General features: G+C 41.2%; 2 protein-coding genes across 2 annotated transcripts in view; one reads left to right on the top strand and one right to left on the bottom strand.

Moving 5' to 3' along the window:
* Positions 1 to 24,440, bottom strand: part of LOC103500564 (fatty acyl-CoA reductase 3-like) — a 56,069-nt gene that overhangs the window by 27,398 nt on the left and 4,231 nt on the right. The window contains exons 4-5 of the mRNA XM_008463915.3: positions 15,158 to 15,350; positions 14,316 to 14,477 (exon numbers count right to left, since the gene is read on the bottom strand). Of these exons, the coding sequence (XP_008462137.2) occupies positions 14,316 to 14,477; positions 15,158 to 15,350 (355 nt within the window). The remainder of the gene's footprint in view (positions 1 to 14,315; positions 14,478 to 15,157; positions 15,351 to 24,440) is intronic.
* LOC127144216 (uncharacterized) overlaps positions 17,966 to 24,440 on the top strand; it is a 28,557-nt gene continuing 22,082 nt past the window's right edge. Inside the window, exon 1 of the mRNA XM_051079857.1 lies at positions 17,966 to 19,367. Coding sequence (XP_050935814.1) covers positions 18,143 to 19,367 — 1,225 coding nt within the window. The 5' untranslated portion in view covers positions 17,966 to 18,142. The remainder of the gene's footprint in view (positions 19,368 to 24,440) is intronic.

Here is a 24,440-nt window from a genome sequence, read left to right on the forward strand (position 1 = left end):
AGTTAAGTGTAAGATGCAAAGGTTTAAGATTGAGCGTTCTGGCGTTTCGCTCAGAGGCACAAGGGTTGCTCAAGTCACGTTAGCGTGTCACAACACGTGGGTCAAGATGCTTACAGGGTGGGACGTGACATTTTATTACTAAATGGCCACGTACACTTGGATGATATACATCAATAATGACATTACTAATTTGAGCAATGATCTATGCAAGATCTTAACCAATAAACACGTAATGGAAAAATTTGCAAAGAAGTTATGCAAAAAATTTGGAGACTCATTGGAAAAGTTCTATTTGAGAAGATTGGAAGGAACGTATTCCTTTGCAAATTGTAAACTATTAGTAACAAAAATAGAGTAACCAAAGGCGGGCATTGAAGCTTCCATAATACTTTGCTTCTCCTTGAAGGATCAAGAGGGAATAACACCCTTTTAGATGTGGAGTTTAAGTACTGCTTATTTTGGATTCATTTTCACAATATTTCTCTGTTTATTTTTTAGGAAATATGTCTCTACTCTTGCAATTTCAATAGGAGAGTTTGAAGGATTTGAATTTAATGAATCAAGGCAATATGGTGGAAAGACTCTTAGAGTTAGAGTTCAAAATTGATACCCAAATTCCATTAAAGTGGAGAATGAATATCAAGTTGGAAGCCATGACCGAGGAAAAGTGGATTTTAATTTCATTTGAGAAACTCCCTGATTTTTATGCTTAAAGTCATTTTTTTCAAAAATGTGATGGAAGATGATAAAATTTATGAAGAGCGAAAATTTGGAGTTTATCTAGGTGGCTTGTCAAGCAGTAAAGGTATAAGTAAGGGAAGAAAAGAGGTGGCTAAAGAGCTATCTTTTAGAGGGAAAGGGAGAGGCAAATGTGGGATGGATTAAAGAACACAAGGTGGAAGAATGGTTAGATGGTCAAAAGGAGAAGCTTGATTTGGCTGAATAGAGGTTTGACGCATCAACAATCGAAAATAGGTTGAAGAAAAATGTATCCAAGAAAACGATGGAAGTTGAAGGTAGTCGAAAGGGAGGTAAGCCAGAAAGAATTATTGGCGAGGACTATAGTGCAAAAAAAACTAAGACCGATGGGATGAAAGGTAGTGTTGATTCGTTCCTCGAGATAAAAGTGGATAGATCTTATTCTAATTCAGGAAGAAGGAACAAAAGTGGACATATCTGCTTTAAAGGGGACTCACATATGTAAACATTAAGAGAAAGAGTGTGAAGTTTGAGTCGGACTTAAAAGATACTCAAAAAATGGATAAGACCCTTCATCGGCCCTTCATCATGTGGAAAAAGATCCAGAGGGGCTGGGATTTTGGGTCTTAAATGGGAAATAAGCTGGAGAGAAGGCTAGTAAAGACAAAAGGAATTAGGAAAAAATTAATAAGGAAAGGTACAACAAAAGAAATTCAAGAAAAAATGAAAACGCGTTGCTAGAGCTGATTCTAATTTAAGAGGCCAAGTCATTGAAAAGGAGTGTATCTTAGCAAGAAAATATTATATTATAGATTGTGAAAAGAGAAAACTAAAAAAGAGAGGTCGAATGATTAATTCCAAAAAAGAAAGAGGGATATCAACGAAGGTTATGGGACAACCCCACCGGATGCCATAAATATCTTGAATTGAAACATTCAAAATTTGGAGATTTTTTAAATGTTTTAGACCCTTAGACACAAAGTCAAAATGGTAAGAGAATCAACGAGAATCAAGTGAAGAAAGAGGAAAAGAAAACATGGCTTTACATGCTGCTTTAATGTCCTTAGCAGAGGGAATACAGTAGGTTATTACTTTCGTGGAATGATGATATTTAACGTCTCGATATCATCTTTTTTCTTAGGCCATATTGATGTCACCATTAAAGATGATGCTTGGTTTTGGAAATTTAGTAGTATCTACGAAAATATGTAAAAGAAAATAGAGTAAAAAAATTAGAAATTATCCGTTGAACTTGACAAAGCTATAAATCTCCCTTGGATTCTGCGGGGAGATTTCAATAAAATTATCGAGGTCAGGGACAAGAAGAGTGGGGCGATTAGAAGCCAACACCAAATGAATCTCTTTAGGATGCTATTGATACGTGTATACTGAGGGATCAGTGGTATTGATATGTTTACATGGAGAAAAAAGATACTGGAAATGGGGTCATAAAAGAAAGGTTGGACAACTTTCTTATGAACAATGACATAATTTCCAAATTTGCTTCTATCCATGTTAGTCCCTTCAACTTTCATCACTCTGACCATAGGCCTATTTTTGTTAATTTGTCTTCTTTAGATCTCAAAGTAACAAAGCTAAAAAAAACTAGAATGATCATATTTGAAGAAAGTTGGTTGCAATTTCAAAACTACAAGGACATTATTAACAGGTGTTCGTAACCAGAGGGGGGGTAGGAGTTTCTTTCTTCCCTGATAATGTAAGGCTCTATCTTGAAAGTTTGAGAAAATTGAATCGGGATAGATTGAAAGGGTTCCTAAAGAGTGCAGTTTCAGGAAAGATGAGGAAATTATTCTCTTATGAGGCCATCTAATTGCGAATAGGTTAAGAAGCTTCATAAGGTTGAATTGGAGCTTGAGAAGCTTTTAGAGGAAGAAGAGATGTACAAGAAAAGTACATCTAAATATGATCGACTAAAATGAAAAGATACAAATACCATATGGTTCCTTAGTAAGGCATCTCATATAAAAAGAAAAAGTACTCTATAACCAACATTATGGATGCCACGGGAGATAAAGTTGAAGGTAAAGATGAGGTCGAGGCTATTGCAACAAGTTATTTTGTAGAGCTCTTCTAATCTTCTCGTCCAAAGGAGGATTAATTGTCCAATATATGTAGTTGCATTGATAATGTGATATATGATCAGTCTGTAATCAACATGAACATGTCTTTTATTCATTAGGAGATTGAGAATGCTATCATGGGCATAGGTCCTAGTAAATCCCTAACTCAAAACTATTGGGAGCAAAGATATAGTTAAAACATGCTTGGGTGTGCTCAATGAGGTAGAGAATGTGGGTCCGTTGAAACAAATTAAAACTTACATATCTTTAACCCCCAAAGTTAAGAAGCCTAAGTATATGGGTATGTTTATGCCCATAAGCCCGTGTAACATGATCTATAAGATTATTGCAAAATCTATAAGATTATTGCAAAATCTTTAGTTGACACGCTAAAAAATGTGCTTGATGACATCATATCTCAAGCTCACACTACCTTTTTTTCAAGGAGATTGATTATTGATAATGCCATCTTGGGTTTCGAGTGCTTTCACACTATTAATAACAAAAGATTTGGGAATTGGATGGCTGGGTAGCTTTGAAGCTGGAAATGAGCAAGGTTTATGATAGGGTGGAGTGGTCTTTTCTCAAAACCATATGTCTTTTGGCCAACCGATCATAGTTTAGAAGCATCATGAATTGTATAGAGACAATCTGGTTTTTTTGTTCTTATAAACGATAGACTATCTTATGAGTTTTCTTTTAGTAAAGGCCTTCTTAGGAGGACTCTTTTTCTCCATAACCTTTTTTCATTTATGCCGAGGGTTTGTCGACTCTCATTTTCGGAGAAGAGTCTCTCTCTTATCCATAGCCTTCGCCTACATAAGCTTTGCCCTTCTATTTCTCACTTTTTTTTTCTGATGGCAGTTTTATCTTTCTCAAGGCTTGAATCGAACATTGCATAGTTATCGACAAAGTTCTCAAGCAGTATGTCGAGTCATCAAAGAAAAAAATATACTTGGCCAAGTCTAAATGTCTTATCAGTAAAAATGTGAGGTCTCAAATCATTGTTGAGATAAGTAGCATTTTGTAGGTTATGGAGTCAGTCTCCCTTGGGTTTGATCTAAGGTTGTCTGCTCGCAAGTGCATAAAAAAGTCTAGGCTTTTTAATTGATTAAAGGATAAGGTGTGGATGGTGCTTCAGGGTTCGAAAGAAATCTTTTTTCTCTAAGAGGAAGGAGATCTTCATCAAAGCTATTACTCAAGTTACTCTCATCTACACTATGAGTTTCTTTAAGCTTCCCCGTTGATTGTGTGATGATATTAATAGGGTTCATTTGGGATGAACCAGAAATAGCCCACTGGATCAACTGGAAAAGAGCTATGTTTATCTAAGGATGCTGATAGCCTTGGGTTTCGTGATTTATAGATCTTCAATCAAGCTATCATTGCCAAACAAAGCTAGAGAATTATTCGATACCCAGGGAGTCTATTGTCTCATGTTTCAAAGAAGGATGTTTGAAAAATGGTGATTTTTGGAATACTTCTCTTGGAAGCGGTTGTCCCTCACTTAGAGAGACATATTGTGGGGTCGTGACCTTTTCCTTAAGGGCTATAGATGGATGGTGGAAAACATGGTGCAAGGGTCTATGCTTTGAAAAACCCTTGTTTCCCTTGAAATGAACCAAGGATGCCTTTACACACTAATGATGGTACGAACTCAATGTCGGCTGCGATTTTATGAAAGGTAATGGAAGCTAGAATTCTTAGCTTGTTGAAAACTTCTTTCTCTCTAACGATGTAAAGATTATTCTTAGGGTCCCTCCTATATCTCACATGGGAGGTGATGGGATTATCTGGGGTCTTGATCCTAAAGGTTGTTTCTCGGTCAAGAATGTTTACACTCTTGTAGTGAACTAAGATGTGGCGTTGAACACTCCTTCCTGCTTACGTCTCTTGGAGGATAAGATTTTTGGAAAATCGGTGAGGAGCCTTGGAATCCCTTTTAAGGTGAAGCTCACGATGTGGAAGGAAGTGTTAGTAAATGGTCCCACCTACTTTATTTTATCACGAGCAAATTAATTAATTAATTGGTTAGCAAATTAATTAATTAATAAATTGGTTATGGAGTTTGGTTATGGAGTTGGTAAAGAATATGTTAAGATCTTCTTTTCAAGGGTTCCACATATGGTTAGGATTTATTTCTTATATATTGGTAATATTCTCACGGGTGGTTAGGATTTATTCCTTATATATTGGTAATATCTTGTATGAGAAGTTATGCGAAGAAAAAGTATAAAAGTTTTTTTACGGTGAGTTTCTCTTGGTAGTTCTTCATGAAAATGATACGAAAGACCAATAGAAGAATCATCAAGTCGTTCTGGGCTTGAGTTGAATACATCATCTATAGATCTGAGATTAAGGGAAAGATATTTTGTCCTTCTTATGAGTTATGGCTATTGTGTTCTTACATATTTAGTTTTGTTGCAACAGTTCTAAGACAGCACGGTGATAAATGTGCAGAGTGTTGTACCTCCAGTCATAACTATGTATTCAACTGTTATTGTATTTGTGATTAATACAATCTTCTATCATGGGCAAACTGTCCCCTAGATATAGATGCGTATTCATCGAACTGGGTTAACAAACTTTGTTGTGTTGTGTATTTCTGTTTGTTTCTATTGCTCTCTACTCTTTACACAACTGAGGTTACTTCTATTGCATATCACTAAAATCGTTCATATTTCAATTGGTATTAGAGCAGGTTGTCATACGATCATTGATGGACAAAATTCGTGAAGGAAACTCAACCACTAGACCTCCACTTCTGGATGGAGGAAACTATGAGTACTGGAAGTCACGTATGGAGGCATTCCTGATGTCTCTAGACATGAGGTGTTGGAGAGCCATTATATTAGGGTGGGAGCACCTCACTGAAAATGATGAAACTGGCAAAATCACACGAAAATCTAAATTAAAGTGGACAAGCGAAGAAGATGATGCAGCCGTAGGCAATTCGAGTGCGCTGAATGCACTGTTCAATGCCATTGATCCTAACATATTCAAGCTAATCAACATCTGCAAGTCAGCTAAGGTCGCATGGGATACCCTGGAGGTAACCTTTGAAGGAACATCAAAGGTGAAAATCTCACGGTTATAGATCCTGACATCACGTCGAAGCACTTCAAATGACTGAAGAAGAAACTATCACTGAATTCAATGTTCGAGTACTTGACATTGCCAACGAATCAGATGCGTTAGGAGAAATGCCTAATTCAAAACTTGTCCGAAAAGTTCTTAGGTCTCTTCCATCCAAGTTCAATATGAAAGTCCCTACAATCGAGGAGGCGAATGACCGATCAAAAATGAAGTTGGATGAACTATTCGGGTCATTACGAACTTTCGAACTACATTTGGGAGAAGGTAAGAGTAAAAGGAAAACTGGGATTGCTCTAACCTCTGTGAAGGAAGAAGTGATAGAAGAGTCCAAGGTGTGCGAATGAAGAATCTGTAGCTGAATCCATTGAGTTACTGACAAAGCAGGTAGACAAACTTAAGAGTCAATTTCATAAGCATGTTGGCGGTCAAAGGAGCAGTCGCTACTCCAATTCGACACATTACCCTAGAACATCTAGTTCATTCTCCTCATCTGGTCTATATAGAAGGAAAGATTACGAATGGGGAGAGAAGGATTATGGAACGTTAAAAGTTGAAAAGAATATTAAAGGAATCAGATGTCATGAGTGTGAAGAATTTGAACACATTCAAAGTGAATGCACAACTTATCTCAAACGTAAAAAGAAGAGCCTTGTAGCTACGCTTTCAGATGAAGAAAACTATTCAGAAAGCAATAATGAAGAAGTTGGAAAGGCATTAATCAGTAGCATCACAACAAACGAAGGAGTGGAAAATGTGATATCTCAAGTGCTTGACCAGCAAGCAACAATGTCAAATAAATCTCCCAACGAAAGCACATTGAAAAGAAAGTGGGAGGAAGATCAAGCTACAATCGTGTATCAACAAGAAAAGATACAAGGCCTAATGGAAGAAAATCAAATTTTCCTATCCTCAATAGTCACTCTGAAAACTGAATTAAAGGAAGCCAGAAATCAGTTCGAGGGGCTTTCCAAATCTATAAAAATGATGACAAGTGGAACTCATAAATTAGATGACTTGCTCGGCCAAGGGAAAAGATGCGATGAAAAAAGAGGATTGGGTTTTTCATAAAAGGGATCTAATAGGACTAAAAACAAAAACCGTGTTTGTACGTGAGTCAAATAGTTATGACGACCAGAGAAAGATAGCGAAAGAAAAAAAGACAGAAGATACTATTCCGTCTATTAAGTCTCTGAATAGATGAAAACGATGGATTTGTTATTTCTGTGGAAAGATTGGTCTTATTCAACCATACTGTTATCAGCTGCAAAGTCTATTGTACCAAAGACAAGTCAACAATCAGAGCAAACGTATAAATAGGCGCAGGACAGAATGGAGACCTAAAGTCAATATGAAAAACTGCAAGGTAGCTCTTACTCCTGTTCATAATCCTAACTCTACTGACCAATATGTTGATAGTGGATGTTCCAGGCACATGAGAGGGAATGCACCACTCTTCTTTGAACTCAGCAAGTGTAACGTAGAATCAGTCATGTTCGATGATGGAGAAAAAGGAGGAATAGTCGACATAGAGAGTTGTCAATGCCCAGAATAGCAATTATTGAGCTGGACGTCTGATAGTTCAAACGATCGGTCTTGTGTTATTAGAGCCCACAATCATGATCTAAGCCCAGTTTGTTTACCTGTCAGTCAAGCAATAAACTTAAATTTAGTTGGTTTCTGTGTCGTTAGTCGTCAAACTTTTTATAACCCACGATCATCTCTGGTTAGTTGCCATCGTCTGCTGTTGTTTTATCCTTTATTCTTGTTTAGGTATAATTACTTGAGTGTGCAAACAATGGTGGTCACTCACGTCAAGTCTTATCAGTCGACTGCCTTCACACTTGTTCATCTTTCTTTTGCTTTGTTTGAATCATCTTACATGACTCCAATCGATGTTGGAACTACATCCCTTGTTATCTTCCTGAGTATGCGTCTCTTTCAAGATTCTCATATACCAGATGTCTTTGCTGAGTTTGACACTGCGTCTGGCGAGTCCAAGGCTTCCTCTGCTGTTAGTCCTACTATTGGTCAACCCCTTGTGCTATCTGCGGTATGTGTATAGGCGCTGATGGTTGAGTCTCTCTCTCTCTGATAGGACAAATCAGTAGATTTTCTGAGTGGCATATAGTGTTGGAGAATGTTTTATGTGATCGTCGTCGGGTGGCTTTGGAGTCTACTGTTTCTTCTAATGATTCTTAGGTTTCACTTTATTTTTGCAACAAGCAAGGGGGAGTGTGGTTTATCTGGATTTCTGTGATTGGATTTTGTCTTTTGTTAATTTTCTCTACTTTTTCATTCATGCAAAGATTATGTTATGGTATGGTTTCTAGTGGTCTTCTGGGTGTTGTGGCAGCATGGTTGTTTGGTTTCTCTACTTTATATTTGATGAGGTGTGCTTGTCTGCAGAAATAAAGGTAGGTGGTCTCAAGGGGGAGTATGTTAGTAAATGGTCCCACCTACTTTATTTTATCACGAGCAAATTAATTAATTAATTGGTTAGTAAATTAATGAATTAATTAATTGGTTATGGATCAGTTTGGTTATGGAGTTGGTAAAGAATATGTTAAGATCTTCTTTTCAAGGGTTCCACATGTGGTTAGGATTTATTCCTTATATATTGGTAATATTCTCATGGGTGGTTAAGATTTATTCCTTATATATTGGTAATATCTTGTATGAGAAGTTATGCGAAGAAAAAGTATAAAAGCTTTTTGACGGTGAGTTTCTCTTGGTAGTTCTTCATGAAAATAATACGAAAGACCAATAGAAGAATCATCAAGTCGTTCGGGGCTTGAGTTGAATACATCATCTATAGATCTGAGATTAAGGGGGAGATAATTTGTCCTTCTTATGAGTTATGACTATTGTGTTCTTACATATTTAGTTTTGGTGCAACAGTTCTAGGACAGTACGGTGATAAATGTGCAGAGTGTTGTACCTCCAGTCATAACTATGTATTCAACTGTTATTGTATTTGTGATTAATACAATCTTCTATCATGGGCAAACTGCCCCCAGATGTAGATTCGTATTCATCGAACTGGGTTAACAAACTTTGTTGTGTTGTGTATTTTTGTTTGTTTCTATTGCTCTCTACTCTTTACACAACTGAGGTTACTTCTATTACATATCACTAAAACGTTCATATTTTAGGAAGGCCCTATCAAATTCCTTTCCCACCCTTGGGAATACTATTAAAAGAGGATTCAATACTAATCCCCTTTGTTTGTTTTATAGAAATTACGTGGAGTAAGTCATGCTTTGTGTTTCAAGTTTTCTAAAGTATTGACATTCGTTTTCCCCTTCATTATTGAGCATTTTGGATGGTTTGAGGTTTAGTTGAATCTCAGTGGACTGCTAGGCCGAAATTATGGAAAAGCTGAAGGGATTAAATCATAGCGTCGCGCCATTCTTCTATAGGATGTGTGGAACTATAGGAATCTTATTAAGTATAGAAACTAGTCTCTAGAAATGAATAATGTGTTGCTAAGCAAAATTGCATTGTATGTGGAGAAGTTCTTTGAGATTGCCTATTATGTGTTTGGCTTGAAGAGAAGGGAGATTCAGGTAAGTCATGAGTTTTGGGCCCTTGACTTTGTTGGGAAGGTTTGTATCGTTGGTTACTTTTCGTTTTATGAAGTTTCTTTGAAAAGAAAAAAAAATCTTGTGATTTAAAAATGGCTAGGTTATTAAAAAAAAATGTCCTCGTGGACTCTATACTTTGTGTAAAAAACACTCTTAAACTTTTAAAACTTTCAAAAATATACTTAAACTTTCAAAAAAAAAAAAAAAACTCCTATCACTAATTTTCGATGGAAACCATTAATATTTTATTGCAAAAATATTTTTGAACTTTTCAAAATATAAAAACTACCCTTGAACTAATTTTGTTTTTTTAAAAAAAAAAAAATACTCTTATGTATGTGAACAAAAACCTTTAATACATCGTTGTAAAAATGATTATTTTAAAAAAAACATTAAAACTTCTCCTCCCATTGGTATGATGATCAATTTGTTTGAATTTTCTTGAGTTAAAAAATACCAATTTTAAGACAAATTATTTATATATCATCATTATCTTTTTTGCATAGATACTCTAATTTTTCTCCTGTTAATTTGTCTATTTCTCTAACACTAACTTTCTTAGCAACTAAAACAAAAATTTAGATGTGTGAACACTTGATTTTAGTTATTTATTTATTTTTAAGGTAAACGAGTCAAACAATTAATAAAATGGGTGTAAGAGAGTATTCAAGCTTAAGAAAAGAGAAGAAAAGAAAAAGAAAAGGATAAATAAAGAAGTAAGAGTGTAACGCCCCAACAGATTGGTTTTTCATTTTATCGTCTTATGGAATTTGATTATTTTGACTTTGTAATTAATTAAGGTTTAGAGTTATTTATTTTGTTTGGATATTAAGTATTTTATTTGGAAATAAATTGGTGAAGTTATTGTTAAGATAAAAGTTGGTTCGTTAAAGGAGAGATGTGATGATCTAATTGAGGAAAAGAAGGAAAGAATTTTTTTAAAAAATGAGAAGAAAAAGGGAATTTGGTGAGATTTGGGAAGGAGAGAGAAGGTAGAGTAAATGGGTTTAAATGAACCTTGGGACCCGTGTACCAAAAGTAAAATTTTTTGGAAAAGAAAAAGGAAAGAGAAACTAAGAAAAATTTTGGAAGAAATTTTGAAACCCTAGACGCCGACTTCAGCTTCGCCGCGCCGCCGCCATCGCCGCCGGATTCCAGCAAGTTCATACGGGAGCCCAGCCGCAATCCCGAGCCGGTTCCTCGTCCGTCTCGCGTCGCCGCGTCGAGTCAGGAGCTGCGAAGCCGCGCAGCCCAGCAAGCCGAACTCCCTGTCCGCAAGCCGTTGCCTTCGCAGATCGGAAGCCGTCGCGTCTCGCCAGCCGAAACCCCGTCTGCAAGCTGTCGCTGAGCGCCGCCTTCAGCCAGACACCACGTCGGACGTCCCTGCTAGTCAGCCGAACAGATCTGCCGACCTGCGCTGCTAGTCGCCCAAGTCCAGAAGCCGTACACCGTGCCCTGTCGCTCGACCCGTCGCATCTCTGCCCCGACGCTCGACCCGCATCACCCCTTCGTGACCCGAGCCGCGCGGTCTGCCGCAGTCGATTCGCATTTCCGACCTGAACAAGAGACGCGTGCCCTTGACCCGAAACCCGACCCACGCAGCCGCTCCGCGCCGCTGAGCCTCGCCCGCGTGCACCCGTAAGCCGAGACGCGCCTCCATTCTGCCGCAAGCTGAGCCGCACGCGCGCAGCTTCTGCACCGAGCCGAGTCACGCCTGTGCCCAAGCCGAGCCTGTCCCTGTTTTTCCAGTCGAGCCGAGGTAAGAGATATCTAGGTAAGAGATTTCTCCTACTAGCCCTATGATTAGAACCATGAGACCACATACACCTCTAGTTATGCATGTTTAAGGACTAGACTGTATAACATATGTAAATTAATGAGAGCATGGTGTGACTGATGATGTGGTTATATGATGGCATGGTAATGTGATGACATGACTTGTTATGTTTGTATGTTGGATATTGTGATGGGATGTGAGATGATGATTAGATTTATATGATTACATGATGATGTTATGTATATGTATGCTATGGTTAGGGTACCTGTTAGCTTAGCCTATTAGAGTCGTACCTGCATGGGTGTCCTTCAGGATCACCACCTATTTAGGACTGCGTGGTCCGAGGGGATGCCAATCTAGCATGGATATAGATATGATTCGAGTGATTCAACGGGATCCTCGCAGCCCAATTGTCTTAGTGCTTCCCCCGGGTTCACTACAGGCCAGTATGTCCTAGGTGCTCCCCTGGGACACTGAAGACCAGATTTTCATTCTTACGGGAGCGCATGTTGCACGTGTTGGGGAACGTGCCAGAGATTGGGTACAATTTTCAGGACTCTAATAGGAAGCTAACAGGCACCTAGTGGGACTAGTAGTGGGTCCCTTACTGAGTATTTTATACTCACTCTCTCCATGTCATGTTTTTCAGGTAGGGGCCGAGGTAGGGGCAAAGGCAAGCTGGCGAGCGACCAGAAGTGACTGTGGCGAGCCATAGGGATTTCTGCTTCCGCTTACCCCCGTTTTAGACATTTAGTACTTGAGTTTTATTTTCTTCCTTATTTACTATTTCATTTCTTTAAAAGTAGATAGGGCCCGAGTAGGATTTTAACATTATTTACATTTTGCATATTACCCTGATTTGATTTTATAAATAAAATTCTGAGGTTTTATTCGTTTTAACTAAACTTTATGACTTAAATCATGTTGTCTACATTTAGTAATGACTTCGACTCAGAATAAGGAGTTTGGTCGTTACAAAGAGTACTAACAATTTTCGTTCATATACAAATATAACCAAAGTATTTTTAACTTTCTTTTTAATTTCAGAGGTAATTTTTAAAATTTAAAAAATTTCAAATATATTTTTCACATAAAACACTAACATTTTTCATAAAAAAAAAAAATCCTAATGATAAGAATATGTTTATATATATATATATATATATATATATATATATATATATATATATATAATTTAAGGGTATTTTTAAAAGTTTTGAAGTATCAAAGTATTAATTTTCATAAACATAAAAAAACACCAGATTATTTACGACTCGTATAACAAAATAAAAAACCTATGAAATCAACCATTTTTTAAAAATATTCTAGGTTTGTCCTTGTCGCTTTTGACTTTCGTATGACTTGATTTCTTCCTTCTTTCTTTCCATCTTCTTCACTTCATAGCGTCGATCTCTCTTTCTCTTCTTCTGCAATTTTTATTTTATTTTTGAAAATTTGATCATTGCTCATTCTAAAATTTGATCATTTGAAATTTTTTATTCTTTTTCATTATACTTCTGCTATTATTATCTTTGTTTTCAATAAATCATCAATCCTTCTATTTTTTTTAATGTGTTGTGAACAGAGATGAAATACGTGATTGTTTACCATAGAACTTTTCAAAATCATCGTTTATCATGAACTACACGGTCGTGTATCATGAACTACATGGTTGTATATCATGATCTACATGATCATTTACTAGGGCTTTTCTAAACCATTTTTTATCATAAACTACTTGATCATGTATCATGAACTACATGATCGTGTATCATAAACTATACACGATTGTATATCATCATCTACACAATTGTTTACCAGGGGTTTTCAAAACATCGTGTATGATGAACTAACAATTGTGTATCATTTCGTACACGATCTCATATCATGATTGTTTAGAAGAGGAATTACACGCGCACGATACTATCTACATGATCGTGCATCATTTCCTACACAATCATGTATCAAGTCCTATACGATCGTAGATCATGATCGTTTAGAAGAAAAATTACTCGCGTGCATATGACTGATTAATCACGTGTTGACTAGAACATTTTTTATAATTCTTATTGTGAACCTGTGGGTTTTTTTCGTTTTCAAAATTATTGTATACATTGTCAATATATTTTGATAGTTGTTATATATTTTAAACCACCCCTTTATAAAATTATACAGGACATGATATCCTATTCAAATCTATACATTGTTATTGTTGTTAGATCGGACATTTTCAATATTGTTGTCAAATTATAGGTAGAATAGATCTTAATTAACTTTATATTTTTGTTAACGTATAAATATACAGGTCAATTAGTAATGTTTTTATAGAAAAATAATTTTTAGTAAGATGATTATCATGGATTGAACTCATAATCTCTTAGTTAATTATTGAGACAATGTCTCGTTTTTTTACCATTAGATCAACCTATGATGGTTAATTAAATTAATAATTTTATCAATAATTTAACTAATTTTTTTTGTGAATATATCAATTTATAACATCTTTCATATTTGATTCGTGTTAAACTTGTAATTTTAATCAATTAAGCTCCCAATATTTCACACAAATTACCAATCAATTTAGAGTACTTTTTATTATGGTTACGTTTGAAAATCATATTCATGCACTAATTCTTCTCAAACGTATGTGTAAGAAGCTTCTTCCAATGGTGGTTTTCTAAAATGAAAATTTCTCAAATGAAATTCTAAGTTAATAGTTCAATTAATTTGATTACAAGGCTTACACCATAAATTTTTCAAACAATAAAATTGGAAAAGAGTGTGAAATCCACACAAATATAAAATTTTAGGATTTAAATTGACACGTGTTATTTTAAAAAAAAAATATAGACAAATAAATTAAAATATTTACAAATATAGAAAAATATCAATATGCTTATCATATAAAGTTAAACCAATGATAGACTATTATGGATGTCCTTCTATTAATTATATTTTGTTATATTCATAAATATTTTTTATAGCTACGTCATTTAAAATGATATATATTAATTAAATAGATATTTTTGTCCAAAATTAGAGTATATAATGAAGTTGTTGGAGATGTAATATACATACCTTACACCTTCAACCCAGCCAGGAAAGGGTTCTTTGTAAGTGCTTGAAACAATAGTAGGACGTATAATAACCACAGGAATATTTTCTTTTAATTCGGATATCAACATTTCTCCCATTGCTTTTGTAAATACGTATGTGTTTGTCCATCCATAATTTTGTGATCTGTTACATTCAATCATATATCATTCTTTTAAATAATATTTAAATATCCTCCATTAGCTTAACTCATCAAAATTTTAAAACTAATGTTTACCTTTGTGTTTTTTAGAATTGTGTCTTACCTTTTTTTGGCTGCACAGATATGACATTTAATTTGTAGTATTTGAAGTGAACTAAGAGTGTGTGGGTGTGGGGTGGACATGGGTTATTGATATTGAAATAATTTACAAAATATTTTTCAAATATAATAAAAAAATTAAAACAATTTATAAAATACAGTAGAATTGTCAATAACATATTTAATTATAATTATATTGACTCTTTTAACTATTTAAAATTATTTAATAAAATTTAACAATACAGATTGAAAGTGAAAATTTAAGAGAAAATCAAAGTTAATTAAAAAAAGTTAAAATTTTAAAATATAGTCTAAGATTAAATTGGAACAAAATTATGAATATTTTAAACACTAGAGATAAATTAAAACCAAATTAAAAGTTTCAAATTAGAAAACTTGATATGGCAATCTCCTGAAATAAAAACTAAACTCAAAAAAATTTAAAAAAATAAAAAATACAATCTATTATTATTTTTATTATTATATATTTTTTTAGTACAAGTTTTATGGTAATTAATAACGTTCAAATAAGAAAGACATAGTGATTTTGTATAGATATACTAACCTTTCTAAACCCATTTCTTTCATGGTTAAAGTGATAGATTGTTGGGTAGCTCCCTTAGCTCGAAGGTCAGATATTTTGTAATCCACAAGGTTTAACTCATCTTCAATTTGTAGGCCACATTTCCCATTAAGAGTGTCTCCCATGTTATATTGGGATTCAAGTATTAGTCCTTCCTTCACTCCACAAACATAAGCTAACCAAACAAAATAAACAATTAAATCAAACTAAACATAAGCTAACCAAACAAAATAAACAATTAAATCAAACTAAACATAAGCTAACCAAACAAAATAAACAATTAAATCAAACTTTTCAAATGTTACTATAATCACATTATTGTTTAGGATTTAGGAGTTGTAATTTTAGGATTTAAAAGTTTGAGAATGTAATATTGCAAGTATGGTTGAGGAGGAGTTTTTGCAATTTAACCAAAATTGAACCATGCTATAGCCGAGCTACTCTGTAACGCCCAACATTTTTCGGTTTCCTTTGTTATTTTGGACCACTAATAATATTAATACTAAGTGTAGTTAATATTATCCTTATTAAACTAAAGTTGTTTCCTTTTTTATAAACTATTGAAGTTAGGGGTAAATTAGTAAATCAATGGAGTGGCAAATTAATTAATTGCCTTGGAAAGGGTCAAGGGTGGAGAGAGAGGAAAAGGGGGCTATTAAATTCTTTTTTATTTTGGGATTTCTTTTAAAAAGAGGCATTGGGAGACGTGAGACTCCTCATCTCCCCAAAGAAGAAAAGAAAAAAAAAAAAAAAAAAGGGAAACCCTAGCCGCCGCCACCCTCCGCGCCGCCGCACGTCGCCGCCGTACGCCGCCGCCGCACGCCGCACGCCGCCAGCTTCGACAAGCGCCGAGCCGATCCACCGCGCGTCTGCAAGCCGAAGGGAAGCCGAGCCATCCTCCGCGCGTCTGCAAGCCGAAGGGAAGCCGAGCCATCCTCCGCGCGTCTGCAGCCGAGTCCGCAGCCGCCAGCCGAGCCGGAACCCGCCGCGCCGCTTCGACCTAAGGGGGGGACCGCCGACGCCGCGCCGCTCCGATCAGGAGAGTAGCTGAGCCGCGCCGCGTCGCTTCGATCAAGCCGATCCGCCGAAGCTCGCAGCGCCGCGTCGATCCGAGGAGTTCCGTCAGCCGCGCCACCCGATCGAGCCGAAGGGAGCCGCTTCGCTCCGCGCCCAGCCGTCTCCCGCAGCCGCCGCTCGAAGCCGATCCGCCGCGCTTCACTCCAGCCGACGAACGAACCCGGAGCCGCTCCACCGTCCGCGCGCCCGAAGCCGAAACTGAAGCCGCGCCGCGTCCAGCCCTCCCCGCGTGTGAGCCGCGTCCGCGTGGGAAGCCGCGCCGCGCGTCCCGCGTAGCCGAGCCGCATCTCCTCCCTGTTGCAAGCCGAGCCGCCCGCGTAGCTTCCTGTACCGAGCCGAGCCGCGTCTGCTCAAGCCGAGCCGGTCCTGTCTTCTTCCAGCCGAGCCGCCAGGACTAATTTGGCTCCATCCACCTAAATTTTGGTAATCTAATTAATTATTGTGGTTTTTCCGGTAAGACTCCATGCTCGGACGTTAGTTAAATTAATTTGGGTCTAAATTAAATTATTTTCCTCAAGGGACGTCTTGGACCAAGAAATTGCTGCAGCGCGGGATTTCTTCAGTAGGGGCTCGAGCACTGCAACCTCCTTCTAGGGTAAGTTAAATTCAATTGAGTCTCGAACCGTTGGTCGTTGGCGACCTATTTACGAATTTTGACTTATTAAACAGTTAGGACTTCGTCGCTTGGAAAGCGTACTGCCTCGCGGTTAGGACTCGACAAGTAGATCTCCAGGTAAGAGATTCTACTACTAGTTTCATGTTTGAAGTATGAGACTGTGTATGCCCTATGTTGCATATTGAGAATTGGACAGTATGATGCCTGAAATAAATGTTAGTATGATGCAAATGACGATATAGTTGTGCTATAGCCTGTTATGTGTGGCAAGATCTATTATGGTTACGACGAATGACGGGACGGAGAGTGTAGAAATGATTTATGTGACATGTTATATGCTGATGCCATGTGTATGTTTACTGCAATTAGGGTACCTGTTAGCTTGATTTCTGTTAGAGTCGTACCTGCATGGGTGTCCTTCGGGATCACCACCTATTGAGGACTGTGTGGTCCGACGGGACGCCAGTCTAGCATGATATAGACATGACTCGAGTGACTCGACGGGGTCCTCGCATCCCGACTGTCCTAGGTGTCCCCGGGCACCGAAGACCAGAGTTACGTTCCTACGGGAGCGCATGATTGCACGTGTTCGGGAACGTGCCAGAGATTGGGTACCAGTTATCAGGACTCTAACAGGAAGTTAACAGGCACCTAGTGGGACTAGTAGTGGGTCCCTTACTGAGTATTTTTATACTCATTCTCTCCACTTTATGTTTTCAGGTAGAGGACGAGGCAAGGGCAAGGGCAAGCTGGCGAGCGACCCGAAGTGAGACCGAGGAGGGCCATAGGGACTACCGCTTCCGCTCATTTCTTATTTCAGATTTTAGCATTTGAGTTTGAGTACTTTTTATTTTCCACTATCTTTTATGTAGATAGGGCCCGAGTAGGATTTCAGAACGTTTTTACATTTTTGCATGACTACCTTGTTTATGTTTTTATAAATGAATTTCTTGAACCGTATGCTTTTAATAAAATTTTAGACTTAAACCACTTGTTCTATATTTAGTAATGACTTCGATTCAGTATAAGGAGTTGGGTCGTTACAGTTGGTATCAGAGCACAGTGTTTTAGGTTCTGTAGACTGACCTACGATGTAAGTCATTTTTGTTTTTGGTTTTTACTTCACCCTATGGCTATACGGTCCTTCGGCACTCGCCAGGTATGTCTAAAGCCTTGCTAATGTTAAGATTACAATTTTGCCTGAATAGTCTAAGACCTAGATATAGGGTGATAAGTTCTTGTGGTGAAAAGTTTGTTGGTGAATTTTAGGGAGAATGCCGCCACGTAGAGGTACACGCCGAGGAGGTGGTAGGGGAGGCAGAGGAGCCGGTCGTGGCCAGCCGGAGGCGCCACCTGTTGCACCGGCAGTCGACCCAAACGCACCGGTCACCCAGGCGGATCTCGCCGCGATAGAGCAGCGTTATCAGGACATGCTGCAAGCTGCTTTGGCGCCTTTCCTTGCCGCCCAGCAGAACCAGGCCGCCCCTGTTCAGGCCGAGGCCGCCCCTGCTCAGGCCCAGGCCGCCCCTGTTCAGGCTCAGGCCGTCGCTCCTCCAGCCCCTGAGGAAGCTCAACCAGTACCAGTTCAACTGTCGGCCGAGGCGAAACACTTACGGGATTTCAGGAAGTATAATCCCAAGACCTTTGACGGATCCATGGACAACCCCACAAAGGCCCAAATGTGGTTGACGTCCATAGAGACTATTTTCCGGTACATGAAGTGCCCAGAAGACCAGAAGGTGCAGTGTGCAGTCTTCTTCTTGGAGGACAGGGGCACCGCCTGGTGGGAGACCGCGGAGAGAATGCTAGGGGGCGATGTAAGCAAAATAACATGGGAGCAGTTCAAGGAGAACTTCTATGCTAAGTTTTTCTCCGCCAATGTGAAGCACGCCAAGCTGCAAGAGTTCCTAAACTTGGAGCAAGGCGACATGACGGTGGAGCAGTACGACGCCGAGTTCGATATGCTGTCCCGCTTTGCTCCCGATATGGTAAGAGATGAGGCTGCCAGGACGGAGAAATTTGTTAGAGGACTCAGGCTAGACCTTCAGGGCATTGTCAGAGCCCTCCGCCCAGCCACGCATGCTGATGCACTACGTATAGCACTGGATTTGAGCCTGCCTGAGAGAGCCGATGCGTCTAAGGCTGCCGGCAGAGGGTCAGCCTTGGGACAGAAGAGAAAGGTTGAGACGCAGCCTGACGTAGCACCGCAGCGAACACTGAGGTCAGGAGGTGTCTTCCAGAGACACCGACGGGAGCTTGCAGCAGCCGGGAGGACTCTGAGAGAGCTACCCGCTTGTACTACCTGCGGGAGAGTCCACGGAGGTCGTTGCTTGGCTGGAAGTGGAGTCTGCTTTAGGTGCAGACAGCCGGGGCACACTGCTGATATGTGTCCTCGGAAACCCTTTGAGACGACACCGCCCCAGCCTTCTGCGGCCCAGCAGGGGAGAGTTTTCGCCACTACCCGGCAGGAGGCCGAGCGAGCTGGCACTGTGGTGACAGGTACGCTCCCAATTTTGGGGCACTATGCTTTTGTGCTATTTGACTCTGGGTCATCCCACTCGTTTATATCCTCCGTTTTCGTTCAGCATGTGGGTTTAGAGGTAGAGCCTTTGGGTAGTGTTTTGTCGGTTTCTACTCCATCTGGGGAGGTCCTGTTATCCAAAGAACAAATAAAGGCATGTCGGGTAGAGATAGCGAATCGTATGTTAGACGTGACCTTGCTAGTGTTAGACATGCAGGATTTTGATGTGATACTAGGCATGGATTGGCTATCAGCCAACCATGCAAATATAGACTGTTATGGCAAGGAAGTTGTCTTCAACCCTCCCTCCGAGGCTAGTTTCAAATTCAGGGGGGCAGGCATGGTATGTATACCCAAGGTCATCTCAGCCATGAAGGCTAGTAAACTACTCAGCCAGGGTACTTGGGGTATTTTGGCAAGCGTAGTGGATGTGAGAGAGCCGGAAGTTTCCCTATCTTCCGAACCAGTGGTAAGAGAGTACCCCGACGTTTTTCCAGACGAACTTCCAGGACTTCCGCCTCCCAGAGAAGTAGACTTCGCTATCGAGTTAGAGCCGGGCACTGCCCCAATCTCGAGGGCCCCTTACAGAATGGCTCCAGCTGAGCTAAAGGAGTTAAAGGTCCAGTTACAGGAGTTGCTGGACAAAGGCTTCATCCGGCCCAGTGTGTCGCCTTGGGGAGCCCCAGTATTGTTCGTGAAGAAGAAGGATGGGTCAATGCGCCTTTGTATTGACTACCGAGAGCTGAACAAGGTGACAGTCAAAAACCGCTACCCCTTGCCCAGGATTGACGACCTGTTCGATCAGTTGCAGGGAGCCACTGTCTTTTCCAAGATCGACCTGCGATCAGGCTATCACCAGTTGAGGATTAGGGACGGTGACATTCCCAAGACGGCCTTTCGATCGAGGTACGGACATTACGAATTCGTTGTGATGTCTTTCGGCTTGACTAACGCTCCTGCAGTATTCATGGATTTGATGAACAGGGTGTTTAAGGACTTTCTAGACTCGTTCGTCATAGTCTTCATTGACGACATCCTCATTTACTCAAAAACTGAGGCGGAGCACGAGAAGCACTTACACCAGGTTTTGGAGACCCTTCGAGCCAACAAGTTGTATGCCAAATTCTCCAAGTGTGAATTCTGGTTAAGGAAGGTGACGTTTCTTGGCCACGTGGTTTCCAGTGAGGGAGTTTCAGTAGATCCCGCAAAGATTGAAGCGGTGACCAACTGGACTCGACCGTCCACGGTTAGTGAAATTCGAAGTTTTCTGGGCTTGGCAGGTTACTACAGGAGGTTCGTGGAAGACTTCTCACGTATAGCCAGCCCGTTGACCCAGTTGACCAGGAAGGGAACCCCTTTTGTCTGGAGCCCAGCATGCGAGAGGAGCTTTCAGGAGCTCAAACAGAAGCTAGTGACTGCACCGGTCCTGACAGTGCCCGATGGTTCGGGAAACTTTGTAATCTATAGTGACGCCTCCAAGAAGGGACTAGGTTGTGTCCTGATGCAGCAGGGTAAGGTAGTTGCTTATGCCTCCCGCCAGTTGAAGATCCATGAGCAGAACTACCCTACCCATGACTTGGAGTTGGCAGCTGTAGTCTTTGCACTGAAGATATGGAGGCACTATCTGTACGGTGAGAAGATTCAGATTTACACCGATCATAAGAGCCTGAAGTACTTCTTCACCCAGAAGGAGTTGAACATGAGGCAGAGGAGGTGGCTTGAGTTGGTGAAAGACTACGACTGCGAGATCCTATACCACCCAGGTAAAGCGAATGTAGTGGCTGATGCGCTAAGTAGGAAAGTTGCACATTCAGCAGCGCTAATCACCAAGCAGACCCCCTTACTCAGGGACTTTGAGAGGGCAGAGATTGCAGTCTCAGTAGGTGAGGTTACCGCACAGTTGGCTCAGTTGACAGTTCAGCCAACCTTGAGGCAAAAGATCATTGCTGCTCAGCTGAATGATCCTTATTTGGCAGAGAAGCGTCGCGTGGTAGGGACAGAGCAAGGTGAAGGCTTCTCCATATCCTCTGACGATGGCCTTATGTTTGAAGGACGCCTGTGTGTGCCGGAAGACAGCGCAGTTAAGACGGAGCTTTTGACTGAGGCTCACAGTTCCCCGTTTACCATGCACCCTGGGAGTACGAAGATGTACCAGGACTTAAGGAGTGTCTATTGGTGGAGGGGCATGAAGAGGGATGTGGCAGACTTTGTCAGTAGATGCTTGGTGTGCCAGCAGGTGAAGGCACCTAGGCAGCATCCAGCAGGGTTGTTGCAACCCTTGAGTGTGCCAGGGTGGAAGTGGGAGAGTGTGTCGATGGATTTTATTACGGGACTGCCCAAGACCCTAAGGGGCTACACGGTGATCTGGGTCTTGGTCGACAGACTCACGAAGTCGGCCCATTTCGTGCCAGGGAAATCCACTTACACTGCCAGTAAGTGGGGGCAGCTATATATGACAGAGATTGTGAGACTACATGGAGTACCCGTATCCATCATTTCAGACAGAGACGCCCGTTTCACATCGAAGTTCTGGAAAGGACTTCAAATTGCATTAGGTACAAGGTTGGACTTCAGCACGGCATTCCACCCTCAGACTGATGGTCAGACAGAGAGATTGAACCAGATTTTAGAAGACATGCTGCGAGCCTGCGTACTAGAGTTTTCAGGAAGTTGGGACTCCCATCTGCATCTGATGGAGTTTGCCTATAACAACAGCTACCAGGCTACTATCGGTATGGCACCGTTCGAGGCTCTGTATGGCAAGTGCTGTAGATCCCCTGTCTGCTGGGGCGAGGTTGGAGAGCAGAGGATGCTAGGCCCCGAATTAGTGCAGACGACCAACGCAGCCATACAGAAGATCCGAGCTCGTATGCTGACAGCCCAGAGCAGACAGAAGAGTTACGCTGATGTACGACGTAAGGACCTCGAGTTTGAAGTGGGAGATATGGTCTTTCTGAAGGTTGCACCCATGAAGGGTGTTCTGAGGTTCGCGAAGAAGGGGAAGCTGAGCCCACGCTTCGTAGGGCCGTTCGAGATATTGGAGCGGATTGGCCCCGTGGCTTACCGCTTGGCGCTACCCCCATCGTTTGCTGCAGTGCACGACGTATTCCATATCTCCATGCTGAGGAAATATGTCGCAGACCCAACACATGTGGTGGACTTCGAGCCACTGCAGGTTAGCGAGAATCTGAGCTACGAGGAGCAGCCTGTCGAGGTCCTGGCAAGGGAGGTCAAGAAGCTTCGCAGTCGAGAAATTCCACTGGTCAAAATCCTTTGGCAAAACCATGGAGTGGAAGAGGCAACGTGGGAGAAAGAAGAGGACATTAGAGCCCAGCACCCCGAGCTGTTCGAGGATTAGAACTTTCGAGGACGAAAGTTTTTTTTTAGGAGGGAAGATTGTAACGCCCAACATTTTTCGGTTTCCTTTGTTATTTTGGACCACTAATAATATTAATACTAAGTGTAGTTAATATTATCCTTATTAAACTAAAGTTGTTTCCTTTTTTATAAACTATTGAAGTTAGGGGTAAATTAGTAAATCAATGGAGTGGCAAATTAATTAATTGCCTTGGAAAGGGTCAAGGGTGGAGAGAGAGGAAAAGGGGGCTATTAAATTCTTTTTTATTTTGGGATTTCTTTTAAAAAGAGGCATTGGGAGACGTGAGACTCCTCATCTCCCCAAAGAAGAAAAGAAAAAAAAAAAAAAAAAAGGGAAACCCTAGCCGCCGCCACCCTCCGCGCCGCCGCACGTCGCCGCCGTACGCCGCCGCCGCACGCCGCACGCCGCCAGCTTCGACAAGCGCCGAGCCGATCCACCGCGCGTCTGCAAGCCGAAGGGAAGCCGAGCCATCCTCCGCGCGTCTGCAAGCCGAAGGGAAGCCGAGCCATCCTCCGCGCGTCTGCAGCCGAGTCCGCAGCCGCCAGCCGAGCCGGAACCCGCCGCGCCGCTTCGACCTAAGGGGGGGACCGCCGACGCCGCGCCGCTCCGATCAGGAGAGTAGCTGAGCCGCGCCGCGTCGCTTCGATCAAGCCGATCCGCCGAAGCTCGCAGCGCCGCGTCGATCCGAGGAGTTCCGTCAGCCGCGCCACCCGATCGAGCCGAAGGGAGCCGCTTCGCTCCGCGCCCAGCCGTCTCCCGCAGCCGCCGCTCGAAGCCGATCCGCCGCGCTTCACTCCAGCCGACGAACGAACCCGGAGCCGCTCCACCGTCCGCGCGCCCGAAGCCGAAACTGAAGTCGCGCCGCGTCCAGCCCTCCCCGCGTGTGAGCCGCGTCCGCGTGGGAAGCCGCGCCGCGCGTCCCGCGTAGCCGAGCCGCATCTCCTCCCTGTTGCAAGCCGAGCCGCCCGCGTAGCTTCCTGTACCGAGCCGAGCCGCGTCTGCTCAAGCCGAGCCGGTCCTGTCTTCTTCCAGCCGAGCCGCCAGGACTAATTTGGCTCCATCCACCTAAATTTTGGTAATCTAATTAATTATTGTGGTTTTTCCGGTAAGACTCCATGCTCGGACGTTAGTTAAATTAATTTGGGTCTAAATTAAATTATTTTCCTCAAGGGACGTCTTGGACCAAGAAATTGCTGCAGCGCGGGATTTCTTCAGTAGGGGCTCGAGCACTGCAACCTCCTTCTAGGGTAAGTTAAATTCAATTGAGTCTCGAACCGTTGGTCGTTGGCGACCTATTTACGAATTTTGACTTATTAAACAGTTAGGACTTCGTCGCTTGGAAAGCGTACTGCCTCGCGGTTAGGACTCGACAAGTAGATCTCCAGGTAAGAGATTCTACTACTAGTTTCATGTTTGAAGTATGAGACTGTGTATGCCCTATGTTGCATATTGAGAATTGGACAGTATGATGCCTGAAATAAATGTTAGTATGATGCAAATGACGATATAGTTGTGCTATAGCCTGTTATGTGTGGCAAGATCTATTATGGTTACGACGAATGACGGGACGGAGAGTGTAGAAATGATTTATGTGACATGTTATATGCTGATGCCATGTGTATGTTTACTGCAATTAGGGTACCTGTTAGCTTGATTTCTGTTAGAGTCGTAC

Source organism: Cucumis melo, chromosome 12 (assembly GCF_025177605.1).
Source record: "Cucumis melo cultivar AY chromosome 12, USDA_Cmelo_AY_1.0, whole genome shotgun sequence".
Taxonomy (NCBI): Eukaryota; Viridiplantae; Streptophyta; class Magnoliopsida; order Cucurbitales; family Cucurbitaceae; genus Cucumis; species Cucumis melo.